We start from the raw sequence: 17,128 nt of genomic DNA, 5'->3' as shown, positions 1-17,128 counted from the left end.
TGAATCGTAAAAATTGAAGAAATCACTATTATCTACCAGAAATTTCTTTTATAATTGATAAATAAGTTTTCAAAATAACTAATCCCAATCATAATTTTTTTAAATACTCACAACTTTGATTCTGTAAATTACAAAAATTGAACAAAAAATTACAACTTCTGATGTGAAATTTCTTTTATCATTGAAGTCCAAGTCAGGAAAATAACTAATCACAACTTTTATTTTGCAAATAATATAAATTGAATAAGAAATCAAAATTTTTCACATGAAATGTCTTTCATCATTGAAGTCCAAATTATGAAAATAATTAGTTATAACTTTTACTTAAGTAATCACAATTTTTATCTTGTCAATTACAAGAATTGAATAAGAAATCATAACTTTCTACATGAACGCGCTATTTTTTTATTTTAAGCAAGGGGCAATTGAGTCATTTAACCTAAGATCAGTAATGTTAGAAATGTACTTAAGGCTTCAGAGGAATTATGACATATTGAGGAACCTGATTGTCATTTATATATTTCAATAAGATTTTATTGTCATTTTCCCATAATAAAATTTTATCTTATCACCTAGATTTTTTGGGCCTGTTTGTTTTAGCGTATTTTATAAAATAATCACTTATTTGTTTTAAATATATATTTTATGAGTTTTATTATGTTTATTTAAACTTTTAAAAATAATTAGAATATAGAAAAAAGTATATTTCTGATTATTTAAAAAAGCTACTTTAAAAATAATATGATACAGTAGATGAGAGAAACATTTTAAAAAGGAAAAATATTTGAAAATATCATAAAATTTTAAAATATTTAAATGATAAATTATTTTTATAAAATAAAAATAAAAAAGATATTATAAAATTTAAAAATAATTAATAAATAATCACTTTTTCATTACTGTACCAAAACATAAAATAATATATGTTTTTTTATAAGATTTTTATAAAATAAATATCTTTTTATGAAATCTTTAAATTATATAAAAATTACTTATTTTTTAATTTTAAACAAATGGGCTCTTTATTTCTATCTCTTTAGTGAACAATATAAAAAGATCTCTCTGTTAAAAAAAAAACAAAAGAGAAAAAACTATCAAGATTGTTATTAGACAAGAGGTGAAGGGGTAAAATGATAATTTTGCTATGTATTTGTTGTTTTGTTCAATTCACAGGCCTAGTAAAAATTTAGATGAGTAAGATTTTAAAAATTTATCAAAATCAAAGCAGACTTATAGGTTTAAAGAGCATTATAAAGATACTTACAAATGCCTCATAAAAAATTTTTTTACATCAACAACCAGACTTGATTCTACATTTTTATAATAAATTATGTATTAAATTTTTATTAATTATATCAACTTTTATTTGTAATGTGATGTTTCATTGTGCAAGTGTTTGCCACCGCACTTGAATTGCATGACTTTTTTGTGGGCCGCAACAATGTGGAGTAGAGTAGGAGTCAAGGAGAGCAAAAGAAGGCATATGTCCCAAAGCATATTTGCCAGAGGATGCGAATTGCAGACAGCACAGTACCTAGTGCCAGCACAATACCTAGTGCCCACTTATGTCACATCACTCATTGATGACCACTCAATAATTTAAATTTGATGACTATATGATTTTTCTCAATATAATTTTTTTATCTATAAAATTCTATCCCAAAACTTTTTTAAATATTTTTTGGTGAATAACTTTATAAAGAATCCTGCCTAGCTATTATTAATTATTTAAATTTTTTTTCTTAATATATGATTGTTTAATATATGACTACATCATTTTTTTAATATTATTAATCTCTTTATATCTTATTTCTTAATATATGATTGTTTAACATTTAAATTTTGAAGCTACTACCAATTAATCTAAATTCAAATATCAAGTTATATTTTTTATGGGAAAATTTCTCTTTAGAAACAAATGGAAGATATGTTTCAAAGATGTATTTCTTAATTTGTAAGTTTTCTTGTTGATTTTGTCACATATTTCGTGCTTACTTTTTAAAATCTTTCATGTCTTGTAACTCCTTAAAGAAATCTGTGAAAGATTTATTTTGCAATTTTTCTTTTGTAACTTTTCTTACTCAATTTTTAATGCTGTTATATTTAGTCTTTATCTTATTTGATTCTGATAAGAAATTTTCCCTTTTCTTTATATCCATAAAGATTTGAATATATTAAAAGAGATCAATCCCATCCACTTTAGCGAGGGTCTATATATGTTTTTTTTTTTATTCACAAATATTCTCTTATTAAAAGCAATCCTATTTAAAACACTATTATATATTAAATACAGACATCTCTTTTAATAGGAATTTAAACTTTGGTAAAATTATAAATGTTTTTTAATTTTGTATCTACTCATTGCATTACATTTTACAAGGCATTTTTTAGTAAAATTATAAATATAAAAATGTAAATTAAATATAGTTTGGAGTTTTATTTTTTCTAAAAAATATATGCTTTTAAGAAAATATCTTCCATTTACTAAAGAGACAATGATAGTTAAGTCCCAAAACATTAAATTAATTATAATTAGATTTTCATAATTTTTTTTAAAAATAAGTTACAAATATTGATTTAAATAATTATAAATAAACATTTTAAATGCAATTTAAAATTTACACTTGAAATTTAAATATCTTCTCTACAATTGAAATTTCTAAAATTGTACTTATTTAAATCAATATATACAATTTATTTTTTAGAAAATTTTACCATATACCTAACTAGTATAAATTTAAAGTTGAGACTTAACTATCATTTTTGGGAAAATATTTAAGAAGTGAAATAATAAAAAAATAATTTTAAAGTAATTTTTTTGTAGAGTTAAAATAAGTTTCATTAATGAATTATGATGTTGAAAAAGAAAAAAAACACTCCCTCTGTTTAAAAATGTAAGATATTTTTTGAGGAGTTGGATGTTTAAAAATATAAGGTATTTTTAGTTTTTTAAAGTATAATCATTGCCTTTCTTAAAAAAACTCTATTGATGATGACTTTATATTTATTGCAAAGTATTTAATAGAGATAAATATAAAAAGATAGGATTAGTTAAAAAGTAAGTAATTACTTTATTGAGATAAAATTTAATTAAAAATATCTTACATTTTTAAATAGAGAAAGTACAAATGAGGTTAAATCTAGTGCAAGTGTTTATAACAGAACAAATTAATATTCAAATTTTTGCATAAATATGCTCACATTCAGTCTGATAGGGGTGATGATATATCAAATAGGATTACTTATTACAAATATAGTTGTGAGAAAAGGGGGAAAAAGAGAGAATGATAAAGAGATTTTAAAAGGATCAAATAATTTAAGTTAAGTCTAAAATATTAAACTCTAAAATTTATAACTCACTTTTTTAATTTTATAACAACATTATAATAAATTTATAACTTATTTTTAAATTTTAACATGATTAAAAAATAAAAAAATTATTTTTATTATTAAAATATAAAATATAAATTTTTTTATAAAATTTAAAAATTGAGTTATAAATTTTTAAAATTTAACCTTTGAAACCTTATTTTAAACTCCGTTCCTGTTCTCAAAAAAAAAAAAAAAAGTGCTGAATCATATCGTAAATAGTCCATTCACAAAACATGCATATTCTCTCCTCCACTTTTGAACCCATCGCTCACGAGTCACGAGACTCCCCTGAACCTGCAACTTCTTCTTCCTCCTCGTCCTCCTCCTTTAAATTCATCTTTGCAGTCCTAATCCTTCTTATTGATCCTATGATGATTAAACCTCCCTCTTCTTGTCCTTCAATTCGAATTCCCATGCATTTGGTTCTCCTCTGATTCGTGTGATCTCTTGCAGTACTGGTCTTCCAGTTTATGTTTCTGGCTAATTTCAACTCTTGAACAAATCTATTTCGATAGTTTCATGAAAGAAAACCCTCATGTTTCGGAATCACTTCCTACGATCCCAAGGAAAATTCAGATTCAAATTTAAATCCCTTTTGACGGAATGTTTTGATAGTAAGTATCACTGTAACTATTTTGTAATAACTCATATCGAGCTTTGATGGCGGCGTCGTGTTTTCATCCACTTCGGCTACCAAAGTGGAAGGGGAAATCGTTATTACCCGCGGCTTCTTCTTCTTCTTTGTCGTCGTCCAAGAGGCAGTTGAATTGTGATGCGGAGAATTTGGAAAGGAAGAATTTCGAAAGCTTGGAATCATGGTCGATGATATTGGAGTCTGAGAATTTTGAGACGTGGGAGGCTTTGAAGGAGGATCAGGAAGAATGGACTGCCGATCTTTCTCAGCTTTTTATCGGAAACAAGTTTGCTTCCGGCGCTCACAGTCGGATTTACCGTGGAATTTACAAGCAGAGAGCTGTGGCTGTGAAAATGGTTAGAATTCCAGCTCAGGACGAGGAAAAAAGATCTTTACCGGGGCAGCAATTTAAATCTGAAGTTGCTTTACTTTCACGTCTTTTTCATCCTAATATTGTTCAGGTACCATCTTTCATTCCAATTAGAAACTAATTATGAGACCTTCTTATTTCGTTTTCCTCATGGAGTTTGATTTTTTAAAATTTGTAGTTATGCTCTTCTTTACATATCAAACTTGTAAAAACGTGCTAGAAAGCACAAATTAGTTTGGTATTGAATATATTGAACTAACCTTCAATCATAACGCTCACCGGACTGTCAAAATTGCAAAGATTGTTGATGTTTGCTCTTCTAACAGTGAATTCTGAGAGAGAGAGAGAGAGAGAGAGACTTCTAAACTTCAACTACATTTTTTTTTTTTGGCTTAATGTTCAATACATCTACTTGATGTCCTATACGGAGTTTACTTTCTGTTTGTCATATTTTGGGTACTAGCAGAGCCAGTAACTAGATTGGGTTCTTTCTGTTGAAGGTTGTTATCTGACGCAATTATTTTATGTATGAGGATGAATAAGGACTGATCCTTAAAATACTCTTATTTTTACAGTTTATTGCAGCTTGTAGAAAACCACCGGTGTACTGTATCATAACAGAATACATGTCACAAGGAAATCTGAGGATGTACCTGAACAAAAAAGAGCCATACTCTCTTTCAACCGAAACTATACTAAGGCTAGCACTTGACATATCTAAGGGTATGGAGTACCTTCATTCACAAGGTGTAATGCACAGAGACCTCAAGTCAACTAACTTGCTTCTCGATGATGAAATGAGGGTTAAGGTAGCAGATTTTGGCACATCATGTCTTGAAACGCGGTGCCGGGAAACCAAAGGAAACATGGGGACGTATCGTTGGATGGCCCCAGAGATGATCAAGGAAAAACCTTATACTCGTAAAGTAGATGTGTATGGTTTTGGAATTGTGCTTTGGGAGCTCACAACCGCGTTACTTCCTTTCCAAGGAATGACCCCTGTGCAAGCTGCTTTTGCTGTGTCAGAGAAGGTAAGATAACTATGCCAAAATGTCTTTCTTCTTAGGGGTAAACTATACATAGCTTTCTTGAACTGCGGCCTAATAACAATTTTAGTTTATAATCTCTAAAATGTTACATTTTACTCCTTTAAATTATGATATTACAAAAAGTCAGACAAGTTATATGGTTAAAATTAGTTACAAAAAGTCACATGATTGTCTTGCAATATCTGAACAAATGGGATAACAAAAAATAATAAAGAAACGAGGTATAGAACGACAATCATGTGGCGTGGCCTTTAGATGTTAGTTTTAATTATAATATCTAATGTTTTTTTTTTTTACAAAAAAATGATTGTCATTGAACTATAATATCTAATGTTTTCTCTTTGTGAAGTTTGCAAAATAAATTGTTAGGTTTCAAAGATCGTAACCCATATACTAAAGTTGTAATTGAACTATAGGTTGTGGAAATTGTATGTTGGATTTCCTGTATATGCTTTCATTCTTAAACACCCCCTCCCTGCTTTCTTCTTTTCCTCTTCTTGTTCTTTTACCTCATTTAATATTGATTCCTTGTTTGAACTCAATTACGATATTAAACATTTCAACTTTATCATGCTTAATAGATAAAACAGTTGAGTTATCCGTTTAAGTTAACATATGCGGTAATTTGGTTTTCCATATTGTCAAGACGATTCGTTCGTCAAGGACTATATAATGCCATAAATAGTCGTGAGCATAGTCATTTTATGAATGTTTCTGCCTTGTAGCCATTTGTCTGGTAAATTATAATGATTTGAATAATTTTTTGTTCTTAATATATATAGCCATATGTTCTGCACCAGATCTCTATCTCAATTGCAGGACCTAGCATCAGAAACAGGGCTTATTCCTGCAAGCCATTAGCTAGTCTTTTTAATAGTAGGAGACGGTAACACGCTTTTGTGTATAATGAGAAATTAAAGATAATGCTGCTATATGGTTTACTGAAACATGGGGTTGAATTATTTTGGGCAGAACCAAAGGCCACCGCTGCCAGAAAATTGTCAGCCAGCGCTCGCACATCTGATAAAGCGTTGCTGGGCGGCCAATCCCTCCAAGCGGCCAGATTTCAGTGAAATTGTGTCTGTTTTGGAAAAGTATGATGAATATGTCAAGGAAGGCCTACCTCTCACTCATTATTCAACCTTAATCAATAAAAATGTCATTATTCAACGCTTAAAAGGTTGTGTGTCCATGAGTTCCTCTATACCTGTACATGCCTGATTTATCCTCTTCCGCATGTAAGCTCATACACACTCCTCCCCCCCCCCCCCCTCCAAAAAAAAAAAAAAACCCTCAATCTGTATATCCTGTCCATTTGCTTGTAATTGTACATGCTTCAATGTTCCTTCCAACTGTATTATGTAAATGCAACTTAAGTTTCTTTTCCCTAATTTTCTTCTCCTTTTCTATCTCTGGAATTAGTTTTAGTAAAATTGACCAGAAATCATGCATGCATATAGAGAAAGAATAACACGGTATCTACAAATTGACATTAATTAAACCTCATGATGCAATAATACACCATCCAACCAACGGGAGCTAAATCTAAAAGGCAAGTCTCTCATCACGTGGCAAACCAAGGTTTAAATTTTTGATAGAAGAGGTGCCTATATTTCATATCTGACTATGTCTCGAACAATATTGCCTCTAATAAGAAGATACTTGTAGGTAACCAAAAATAATACACCATTCAAAAATAATACTCAATATCCTCCCAATATCTATAGTATAAAGCTAGGTAATATCCCATTCAGACATAACACCACAAGTTATCCCATGCCATAGCTGTACCAAGAAACAAGAATTAATGAACATACACACTGAGCATGTAAGTTGCAGAACAATTCTAACAATTCTAGTATTATTGATCTAAGTATATAGATTATTTTTTAGTGCCATGATATTGATTTGATTAATAAAAAAAAAATTTGCTTAACACATAGGGAAAATGGACAATAGAAAAGAGCTAATGTGCATATATGCAAATGAGCGAATTTTCAATAATCCAAATGGCATGACATTTGAATTTGATGATATGAAAATAATGAGGATTGATGCAAATATTACTTTGGCCCCACTCAAGCAAGATGCTAGACAAATACTAGAGCTTCTTTCTAATTAAATTGTGTCCAATCTAGCATATAGATATCCAATATCCATACATCTGCCAAGATACTAAGCATGTAAGTTGCAGAACAATTCTAACATGATTTTATTATTGATCCATACATCTGCCATGATTTTAATAAAAGTACAATTCAGCCATTATTTTATTTTCATATTTTTTTTAGCTTATAATTTTAATAAGTGTTAACGCGCAAAAATGGTCAAAAAAAATATTATCTAAGAGTGAGGAGCTGTATCTTATCTTTAAATTAGCACCCATTAATCCAAAAAACCTGGCCAGTCTTCCCCAGTCTATTAATCCGGCGTGACGTTAACTATTGATCGAATGGCAAAAAAAAAAAAGTTCTTTGACTGTTTAGGCTGATGTGAAAGAAAGGGTGTGACTTAACTTATCTTTGTTGTTTTGTCCCAAAAAAAAAAAAAACCTTATCTTTGCTGGCAATATGAGAGCGAATCAATTTGTTTTGGGGTTTCTGACCAAAATGCTTCAAAATAAAAAAGAAATTCCTCATATACTATACTTTGAAAATTATTTTCCTACATATTATGAAGGCAAATTCGGTTTCTAACAAACCTATTTCGTTGTGTCAGAATATTTCTAGTAAAAATGGCATGGAGCATTCAGGCTTCCAAAAAAAAAAAGCAAACAAAAATGGTACGGAGCATATTCTTGACAATGAAAATCGATTTCTCACAAACCAATTTGATCAAATATTCTATTACTCGGCCTTTATAGTAACTGAGTTATGGTAAAGGGAATTTGTTCTTTGCTGAAAGCAATTCGTGCCACACCAAGCTCGCTTTATTATTATTTTTTTAAAATGTTTCTATTGGAATGTGACAGCACGCTTCAGCAATGGCTATGTGCAGTGTCAAGTCTTAATGGTTTCTAAGCAGATTCTTGTAGTATCTTATCCATCAGCATGCATACTTTATTTTTTTTTTTCCTTTCTCTTATTTCTGAACATGTAGTTAAGAAGCTTTGAAAAGAGTTCTTCCAGCATCTGCATCCTCTTTTTTCCTTTGCTCCATTTTTTTTTTTTTTTTACAAGTGTTGGGTCTGGCTCTCCTTGGCTCTCAAAGATTTTTATTATTTTGATATTAGATTTAAGAAAGTAAGCACATATATCATATAATTTAATATTTTTGATTATGATAAAAATGTTTAATTTTTTATGTATGTTTAGAATTTTTTTTATGCATGTAAATTTTTATGTTATTGTAGCCTTGTGATATTTTATTGATGCTACTATGTTATTGATTATCATGAAATGTAATATTTAGATTTTGATTAAAACTGGTAATTTTTTATGCATGATTAGTGGTTATTTTATTTACATGATAAATTTATATAAAAACTCTAGCTAAGTGATTTTTTTTTGGGGGGGAAGAGGTAAGTGATATTTTATTAATTAAAGTTGTATAATAATAATAATAATTTTATATGCTTTTATGTAAAGACAAAAAAAAGGGAAGTATATTATTAAAATATTAATTGATTGCACTGGACCCTACTGTTCTAAAAACATGTTCATAGATCATACCCACCACATAGCTTTTTGATTTCATTTCAAAGATGTTTGATTTCATTTCAAAGATGTTAAGTTGTATATAATTATTAGATTATTATATCAGTGATACAAATAAAATGTCAATACAAAATTTTAGAACAACACTGCCAAATAGTATGTTAGAAATTATATCCTATGAATAAATATAAAATTTTAATATGTTCGAGATGATAAAAAGATACATAAATATCACCAATATTTGTAATTTTATTAATATTATTTATATAAGAATTGTATTAATTTTTCATGCTATGTATGGTTAGTAAATCTAGAAAAAAAAAATCACCAACTATTTTATATACATATAATTTTCCAATGAAAAAATACAGACATTTTTAACAAGTTGCTAGGTGAAAAAAATATAGATATTTTTAACAAGTTGCTATGTTTTTACAAGTAACTTCTTTTAAAAAAATTGAATAGATTAGTTCAAATATACCAAGAAACTTATCTAATTAATCATGAAATAGTATTTTAAAATATTATTTTTCAAAAAAATTTTAATTGTTTAATGATGATTTAGCCTTTAATCATTATTGAGGCAAAAAAATCTCAACATAATTTTAGAGGGCAATAAAATAAATTGCTGTTATAATTTTATAAATAAATAAATTGGCATGTGTTAAAATGTGCATGCTTGAATGTTATTAAAAAAAATGCTTTGGCGCTTGATTTATTATGTAGGGATTAGATTATTTTTTAGTGCCATGATATTGATTTGATTAATTAAAAAAAAATTTGCTTAACACATAAGGAAAATGGACAATAGAAAGGAGCTAATGTGCATATATGCAAATGAGCGAATTTTCAATAATCCAAATGGCATGACATTTGAATTTGATGATATGAAAATAATGAGGATTGATGTAAATATTACTTTGGCCCAACTCAAGCAAGATGCTAGACAAATACTAGAGCTTCTTTCTAATTAAATTGTGTCCAATCTAGTATATAGATATCCAATATCTATACATCTGCCAAGATACTAAGCATGTAAGTTGCAGAACAATTCTAACATGATTTTATTATTGATCCATTATTTTTGTTAGCAATATCCATACATCTAGTATTGATGTAAATATTACTTTGGCCCAACTCAAGCAAGATGCTAGACAAATACTTGAGCTTCTTTCTAATTAAATTGTGTCCAATCTAGTATATAGTTATCCAATATCCATCCATTATCCCATGCCATAGCTGTACCAAGAAACAAGAATTAATGAACGAGGTAGAGTCCATAATAATTGGACATGAGGCTATTAAAATAACTAGATACAGAAATCCCCAAATCAATGAATTTCAAACCAAAGGTTCTCATCTGAGGAAAGCTCCTATGTAGATCTCAGACAGCTGTGTCATACTCATCAATCGTCTGTTTCATTCCATCCAACTGCGATATAACATATTCTAGTTTCTTAAAACAAATCTCACTGGTTATTCTTGAACCATAATCGCACTTCTCAAATGTGCGATACTCACAAGCACTTTTGATTTCATCACGCAATGCCACCTGGATGTCCTAAAAGGTTTTTAGACAAAAAAAAAAAAAAATTAACAAGACTACATAGAATTTGCATCCTTCAGCTAACAAAATGGATTGGAGCTTCATTGAAATTGGTTGTAATAAGCCACGACTAGAGCATGGTACATTTGTTTTATCTTCAATTACACAATTTCACCCCAATTATCTAAAGGCAGTTTTGCTGGGGATTTGAGCTAGTTGGTTGTCTCCTGGTCTGTCACAGAACAGAACAAATACTGAATTTAAAATCATTGAGAGAATGAGTAGACACCAATTTTATGAACTGCTATTTGTGATGCTTTTCACCATCTTAAGCATTCATCTTCACATTTTGTTAATTTAGAACGTGAGAGGTTTTTAACAGGTAATGCTGCAGTTTCACTGAAAATGAGTGTCCAGCATTTTATGGAGGAAGGAAGGAGGGATGAACACATACTGAATTGATACTTGGTAAAGATGTCAGCAAAGCCTTTTAGACATTTTTTATTAGGTTTCTTAATTAAAACTTGATGTGTGAAAGAACTTTATTCAGTGACCCAATCATTCAATGTTAACCTGTAAAATAAAATTTCTACTCATCACTTTGTTATTGTTTTCGGCCCAATGCTTGTCATTTTGTTATTGAATAACTTGATTACAAAGATCTAAAGAAAACCTGCAGCTAAGTTTTTTACCTTACATCTGTAGACAAAATTTAAACCAAAAAAATAAAGGGGAATTGCATTTCCAAACATTGAGAAGAAGAATACCTTAATTAATTGCATGAATTCCAGGCAGTGATTTTGGACCACATCTTTCCTAGGACCTGTCGAGCTTGCCAGCTCATCCATGACTCCTCCTGCTAACTCTAAAACCTTGACAATTCTCTACATATTACCACCACAAAATTATATATATCAATGACATGTTCACAATAAACTGTGAGCATTTGTCATTCCGTAAATGCTCTAAATTATTTCAAATATCACCTTCTCCACATTCTGGAGTCTCTGTAATGAAGTTGTTTGACCCTGTGAATCCATTGATGCTACTACACCTTTGAGATCTCCCACTCAGATCTGTGGAATCAAACAACAACAAGCAATCAAGTCTACTAGAGTCTAGAACCAAACATCAAGTTGATAAACAGAAAGGTCTCCTTTGATGGAGATGAATGCATCACAATATTTTTTTTTTTTTGGACCAACCAATGCATCACAATATGGAAATAGAAAATTTAATGAATCTAAGGACCTGTCTCATTGGGAGAAATTTTAACAAGGGAAATGGAAAACAGCCTCGTTTGGTTGCACAAAAGTAGAAACAGTGCATAAGCCAGGGAAAAGCGATTCCTTCAAACGGAGGAGAGATTTTTCCAGCAAGGAAGGAAGAGGGAGATACATTTATTGAACTACCCAAGAAGAAGCTGTAAAAAGATTGATAAAGAGGCATTTGTACCGGATTTGCCCATAAGAAGTGGAACAGAATGAAACTTTATATGCATACTTTTTTTTTTTTTTTTAAACAAAGGCTACAGAAAAATTGTGCAAACAGACAAAAATCAAGTCATGTCTGAAACCATAAAATTTATATAATTAGGTGGTGGATAGTCTAATATTCTAATATCAAAGTCATGCGGGATGTCTGGTAGACAAGCAAGTCGGCAATCTCTAATGTTCCTAATAATTTCTGAGTGGGTGTCTTTCTAAGTAGTTGTGCTTGATGAGTTGCATGCATGTTTTCTTTTTTGAGTGTAGGGATTTGAATTCGATTTGTGGCCTAAGTCTATTCAATAAGTGTCTCAATTACAGCCATTGAATTTCATTAATACTTAAAATTATCAATATATATTTCCCTTTAACAATAATCCTTACGATCAAAGCACTACCTGTTCCCTCCAAAAGTTTGAGATTTGGTACTTTATGAGTGTTAAATGACAAAATCTCTTGAGACTTAAATGGAACGGTAGTTATGGTGACATGTGAGACACTCAGTAAGTAAAGTGAATTGACCTAGGTCACTCGAACCAAATCCATGGAATAGTGGCAAACTGAAACCAGCTTGAAAGCTAACGGGATGGAACCCACCACCCCCAACATGTATGAGTCAGCCTAATATTAAAGAGCTTAGATAATCTCAGCATTTCATAGACAAAAGAATTATTTGCAAGGAAGAACATCGACAAATTGTCCACTCTAACTTGAACCAAAATCTTCACTCTACACAAATGCAATAGTGAAAGGGGGAAAAACTATAATCGAATCATTGGAAGGTTGGACGCCAAGAGAGAATTAAGTTAATGAAATCCGAACCTTGAAGGCAAAAACTTTTCGCCCTTGGAACGCAGTCTAACTCCCAGCGAGTTTTCTATGGCACAGCTGTCACCTCCGGCGTCGATTCCCTCTTCTCCGTCAACCCTGGCTTTCCCTAGTCGATCTCAGCCAAATATGGGCCCCACCCACGGATTTTCTCTCACATCCGGCACCGCCGACAACGATTTCCTCAACGTCTACATTGGGTTTGTGCGTGGATACATCAAACGTCTGGATAACGTCGCCGCTAAGAACTCCGCTTTAAATCGAGGGTTTGGTTCAAAAGGTGGAGTTGAACAGTTAGTTTCTCATGTACTCTCAAGTTTGAATCTAAATAAATATATCAAAAATATCTTGAGATACTCAGGAAGCGATCATTGAAATGGGCTGACAAAGCAGATTAGTCTAAGTAGAAGAGGGTAATATTTTTGAGTTTTCAGGACACTGAACAATGAAATAAAAAAAATTAACCTTAACACTTGTTAAAGGTAAATTATATTTAAAATATGGTTAGGCAGGCATCTTTTTTAATGGGATTTAACATTTCTCTCATATTAAATTTTTAAATATTGAAAGAATATACTTAAATGTTAATATATTAAATTTATTTTTTAAAATAACAATAATTATTAGTACAAAAAACAATTATTTAAAATTGAAATGGTTAGAGAATTAAGAAGATATTTTATTAAATTAAAAAATCAAACTAAAATTTTATATAAAGTTAAATCAATAAAAGTACAATTCAGCCATTATTTTATTTTCATATTTTTGTTAGCTTATAATTTTAATAAGTGTTAACGTGCAAAAATGGTCAAAAAAAATATTATCTAAGAGTGAGGAGCTGTATCTTATCTTTAAATTAGCATCCATTAATCCAAAAAACCTGGCCAGTCTCCCCCAGTCTATTAATCCGGCATGACGTTAACTATTGATCGAATGGCAAAAAAAAAAAAAAAGTTGTTTGACTGTTTAGGCGGATGTGGAAGAAAGGGTGTGACTTAACTTATCTTTGTTGTTTTGTCCCAAAAAAAAAAAAAAAAACCTTATCTTTGCTGGCAATATGAGAGCGAATCAATTTGCTTTGGGGTTTCTGACCAAAATGCTTCAAAATAAAAAAGAAATTCCTCATATACTATACTTTGAAAATTATTTTCCTACATATTATGAAGGCAAATTCGGTTTCTAACAAACCTATTTCGTTGTGTCAGAATATTTCTAGTAAAAATGGCATGGAGCATTCAGGCTTCCAAAAAAAAAAAAAAGCAAACAAAAATGGTACGGAGCATATTCTCGACAATGAAAATCGATTTATCACAAACCAATTTGATCAAATATTCTATTACTCGGCCTTTATAGTACTGAGTTATGAAAAAGGGAATTTGTTCTTTGCTGAAAGCAATTCGTGCCACACTAAGCTCGCTTTATTATTATTTTTTTAAAATGTTTATATTGGAATGTGACAGCACGCTTCAACAATGGCTATGTGCAGTGTCAAGTCTTAATGGTTTCTAAGCAGATTCTTGTAGTATCTTATCCGTCAGCATGCATACTTTTTTTTTTTTTTCCCTTTCTCTTATTTCTTAAAATGTAGTTAAGAAGCTTTGAAAAGAGTTCTTCCAGCATCTGCATCCTCTTTTTTCCTTTGCTCCATTTTTTTTACAAGTGTTAGGTTTGGCTCTCCTTAGCTCTTAAAGATCTTTATTATTTTGACATTAGATTTAAGAAAGTAAGCACATCGATCATATGATTTAATATTTTGATTATAATAAAAATGTTTAATTTTTTATGTATTTTAAAATTTTTTTTATACATGTAAATATTTATCTTATTGTAGCCTTGTGATATTTTATTGATGCTATTATGTTATTGATTATCATGAAATTTAATATTTAGAATTTGATTAAAACTGGTAATTTTTTATGTATGATTAGTGGTTATTTTATTTACATGATAAATTTATATAAAAACTCTAGCTAAGTGATTTTTTTATGGGGAAGAGATAAGTGATATTTTATTAATTAAAGTTGTGTAATAATAATTTCATATGCTTTCATGTAAAGCGGAAAAAAAAAGGTAGTATATTATTAAAATATTAATTGGTTTCACTGGACACTACTATTCTAAAAACATGTTCATAGATCATACCCACCACATGGCGTTTGATTTCGTTTCAAAGATGTTAAGTTGTATATAATTATTAGATTATTATATATCAGTGATGCTGGTAAAATATCAATACAAAATTTTAGAACAACACAGCCAAATAGTTTGTTTGAAATTATATCCTATAAATAAATATAAAATTTTAATATGTTAGAGATGATAAAAAGATACTCCCTCTATTTAAAAATGTAAGACATTTTTAATCGAATCTTACTCCTAATAAAATAATTATTTACTTTTAAACTAACACTTTCTTTTCATATTTACCCCTATTGAATACTCTATAATAAATATAAAGCTTTTATCACTAGGGACACTTTAAAAAAAATAATGATTACACCTCAAAAAATTAAAAATGCCTTACATTTTTTAACATTCAACTCTTCAAAAAATACCTTATATTTTTGAACGGAGGTAACATTCACCAATATTTTGTATTTTTATTAATATTATTTATATATGAATTTTAAATTTCTCATGCTCTGTATGGTTAGTAAATCTAGCTAAAAAAATTACCAATCATTTTATATACATATAATTTTCCCATGAAAAAATACAGATATTTTTAACAAGTTGCTAAGTGAAAAAAATGCAGACATTTTTAACAAGTTGCTATATTTTCACAAGTAACTTCTTTAAAAAAATTTGAATAGATTAGTTCAAATATACCAAGAAACTTATCTAATTAATTATGAAATAGTATTTTAAAAAATTATTTTTCAAAAAAATTTTAATTTTTTAATGATGATTTAGCTTTTAATCATTATTAAGGTAAAAAATATCAACATAGTTTGTGAGGGAAATAAAATAAATTAATATTATAATTATATAAATAAATAAATTGGCATTTGTTAAAATGTATATGCTTGAATGTTATTAAAAAATGCTTTGGTGCTTGATTTATTGTGTAGAAATTAGATTATTTTTTGGTGCCATGATATTGATTTGCTTAATATACAGGGAAAATGGACAATAGAAAGAGCTAATGTGCATATATACAAATGATTGAATTTTCAATAATCTAGATGGTGTGACATTTGAATTTGATGATATGAGAATAATGAGGATTGATGTAAATATTACTTTGGCCCTACTAAAGCAAGATGCTAGACAAATACTAGAGCTTCTTTCCAATCAAATTGTGTCCAATCTAGTATATAAATATCCAATAGTCATAAATCCACTAAGATACTGAGCATGTAAGTTGCAGAACAATTTTGATATAGAACAAATGTGGCATATAAATTTGTGATATTTGATAGGATCAAAGCTATATGCACACATTTCAAATGTAGAAGTTGATGATCTTCCTAAATCACAACCACTAGAGGACTTCATCATATCTTTATTTTCATCAAATAACAATCATATAGATCCAATGAAAGAAGAAAGAAGGCTTAGCTTGTACTTAAAAAATTTCCATCCCTTTGATTATCCTTGTCTTGATGTTAGTAATAATAGTATATTATCTTCTTTACAAACTTCATTTGAAAATATTATGAATGATTTTAAAGATGAAGATGCGTATGATTTTTATATAAATAGTGGTGGTGACCGTGATAATGATGAGATAATTTAGAAACCATATAATTTTTAATTGGTGCAACTTTTTATTCCAAGCTATTGTTTAGTTACACTACAAATTTGGAGGGCTTAAAGTCCCTTAATATGCTTTCACATAATAGAATGGTACTATCCTGATCACATCATGAGACAATTTGGGCTTCAACAACCAATTTCTTTTCCTCTAGTTAAATTGAGAAATGTCCACACAGTACAACTTAGGGGAAGAACATCATCAAATTAGATTGAGGAGTATTCAAACTTCATCGATACATAGGAAGGATGGGAACATGATATTATAGAGTCTCCTATATCAAACAAGCCATTAGATCACACATACATCCAAGTACATGCGATGGTACTGGAGACATACTCAAAGTTGGATTAGCTTAAGAATTACTGCAATTGGTTTTGTAGTAAGTATTCATTATCATTATTTTTTTACAATTAATATTCCTATTTA

The 17,128-nt window shown here is 29.4% G+C and overlaps 2 protein-coding genes across 3 annotated transcripts; one reads left to right on the top strand and one right to left on the bottom strand.

The window, feature by feature from the left end:
• Positions 1–3,623: 3,623 nt before the first annotated feature.
• On the top strand, positions 3,624–6,816 carry LOC129306687 (serine/threonine/tyrosine-protein kinase HT1-like). Its single transcript, XM_054947392.1, has 3 exons — positions 3,624–4,467; positions 4,952–5,407; positions 6,398–6,816. The coding sequence occupies exons 1-3, from the start codon at positions 4,033–4,035 to the stop codon at positions 6,644–6,646; spliced, it is 1,140 nt and encodes a 379-aa protein (XP_054803367.1). The 5' UTR covers positions 3,624–4,032; the 3' UTR covers positions 6,647–6,816.
• A 3,467-nt stretch (positions 6,817–10,283) lies between these two features.
• On the bottom strand, positions 10,284–13,285 carry LOC129306902 (mediator of RNA polymerase II transcription subunit 11-like). Of its 2 annotated transcripts, none has more exons than XM_054947701.1 (4): positions 12,937–13,285; positions 11,614–11,703; positions 11,395–11,499; positions 10,284–10,642 (listed from the first exon to the last, which is right to left on the bottom strand). In XM_054947701.1, exons 2-4 carry the CDS (start codon positions 11,665–11,667, stop codon positions 10,466–10,468), a joined length of 336 nt encoding a protein of 111 aa, XP_054803676.1. In that variant the 5' UTR covers positions 11,668–11,703; positions 12,937–13,285; the 3' UTR covers positions 10,284–10,465. The 2 variants fall into 2 exon arrangements, with proteins under 2 accessions (XP_054803676.1, XP_054803675.1); XM_054947700.1 differs by having other exon boundaries at positions 11,395–11,511; positions 12,937–13,274.
• Positions 13,286–17,128: the final 3,843 nt, after the last annotated feature.

This window comes from Prosopis cineraria, unplaced genomic scaffold (assembly GCF_029017545.1).
Source record: "Prosopis cineraria cultivar Desert tree isolate PC_DT_omini unplaced genomic scaffold, ASM2901754v1 PC3, whole genome shotgun sequence".
In the NCBI taxonomy this organism is placed as follows: domain Eukaryota; kingdom Viridiplantae; phylum Streptophyta; class Magnoliopsida; order Fabales; family Fabaceae; genus Prosopis; species Prosopis cineraria.
The sequence above is the reverse complement of the archived record's forward strand: the minus strand, read 5'-3'. Positions and strand labels throughout refer to the sequence as shown.